The sequence below is a fragment of the Alligator sinensis genome, unplaced genomic scaffold, assembly GCF_000455745.1.
Source record: "Alligator sinensis unplaced genomic scaffold, ASM45574v1 scaffold1511_1, whole genome shotgun sequence".
Lineage (NCBI taxonomy): Eukaryota > Metazoa > Chordata > Crocodylia > Alligatoridae > Alligator > Alligator sinensis.
In genome coordinates this window covers 60517-61968 of record NW_005843139.1, presented here as the reverse complement: position 1 = coordinate 61968, position 1452 = coordinate 60517, and the positions used below count along the sequence as shown (strand labels likewise).

Sequence of the window (1452 nt, the reverse complement as noted above, 5' to 3'; positions counted from 1 at the left end):
CCATAGATGAGGCAGGCGGCCTTGTTGAGGAAGGAAGTGGAGGCCAAGGTCCAGAGCGCCAGCTGCTTATCGGCCTGCCTGCCCAGGGCACACTCCAGGGTCAGGGGGCAGAGGGCGGAGTCAGGCTGGCACCGGAAAGAGGCTACCATCACGGCTGGCAACTGGAGGCTGAGCACCACCCACAGGAAGACCGTCTCGACCAAGAGCAGCAGGGCCACGCACAGGCCGAAGGCCAGGGAGCGCATGGCCGGGCAGGCTGCCATCTTGGATCTCCCAGCGGCCATCTTGGACGGAAGCTCCTTCCCCTCAGACAAGACAGCCAGGTTAAATCCAACTTGGGCAGCTATCTTGGATGCCTCAGATGGAGACTCCTCCCCTTCGGAGTTGGCGGCCATCTTGGATGCATCCATGGCTTCGACATTTGGGGCCTGGCATCTGCCCTGGGAGCGAATGAGCCGCATGAGCCCAACGGGGAGGAGGCAGGCGAGGAAGCCGAGACCCCAGGCGGTGGCGATGGGGGCCGGGAAGCACTGGTTGAAGCAGATAGCTGTGCAGAAGGCCCGAGAGGCCTCAGTTTCCCCCGGGGCTGAGGCACAGACCAGGCTGGGCCCCGCTGAAGGCCCGGGGCCATCGGCCACAAAAAGGGCAACCAGTCGCAGCCCCAGAAGGAGGTACCAGAGGGCCAGGCCCTGACAACCATCCTGGCCGGAAGCCCCAGCCCCACCCAGGGCAGGGTGCAACACACGGGCCAGGCCAGCGACGACGGCTGCAGCCATCTTGGAGGGGGGAGAGAGAACGGGGCAGAAGAGAGGGGTAAGTGGGTGCCCCTCACTCCCAACCTGCACCCCCCACAGCAGTGTCCCTCACTCCCGACCGCAGCCTCCCACCAGCAGTGCCGCTCTTTCCTGACCTGCAGTCCCACATAGCAGTGCCCCCCACTCCTGATCCACAGCCCCCCGCAGCAGTGCCCCTCACTCCCGACCCGCACCCCGCACAGCAGTGCCCCTCACTCCCGACCCACAGCCCCCCCCACAGTGGTGCCCCCCACTCATGACCCGCAGCTGCCCTGCATCCAGGCCCCACCACCAGACCACAGGCTTGGAGCAGGGAGCCGGGATGCCTGCGTTCTTTGTGGGGGCGGGGAGGAGGGGGCTCTGGGAGCCCGGACCCCTGGGTGCTCTGGGCAGGGTGGGGGCGAGCGGGGTCTTGGATGCTTGGGTGCTCTGGGAGAGGAAGGGGCCCTACCTTCCCCGCTCTGCTCTGGGCTGCGTCTGATGCCCTCCCCCCCCACTCCTTGCTTCCCCTTTCCGGGGCCTGGAAGTGAGACCGAAACTTGAAGTGAATGAAGCCTCTGTGAAGTGGGGGTTGGAGGAGGGGGGGGTAGGAGCTTTGATGTCTGGGTTTTCTGTGGGGGAGGGATGGGAGCAGGGGGATTAGGAGCCAGCACCCCTG

The 1452-nt window shown here is 66.0% G+C and overlaps 1 protein-coding gene across 1 annotated transcript; it reads right to left on the bottom strand.

The window, feature by feature from the left end:
* Nucleotides 1–5: 5 nt before the first annotated feature.
* LOC112548367 lies at nucleotides 6–1446 on the bottom strand (the record flags this gene model as incomplete). The annotated part of the gene is made up of 1 exon (XM_025193960.1): nucleotides 6–1446. A coding segment is annotated over exon 1 (771 nt), but the record flags the coding sequence as incomplete, so codon positions are not given.
* Between the last annotated feature and the right edge of the window lie 6 nt (nucleotides 1447–1452).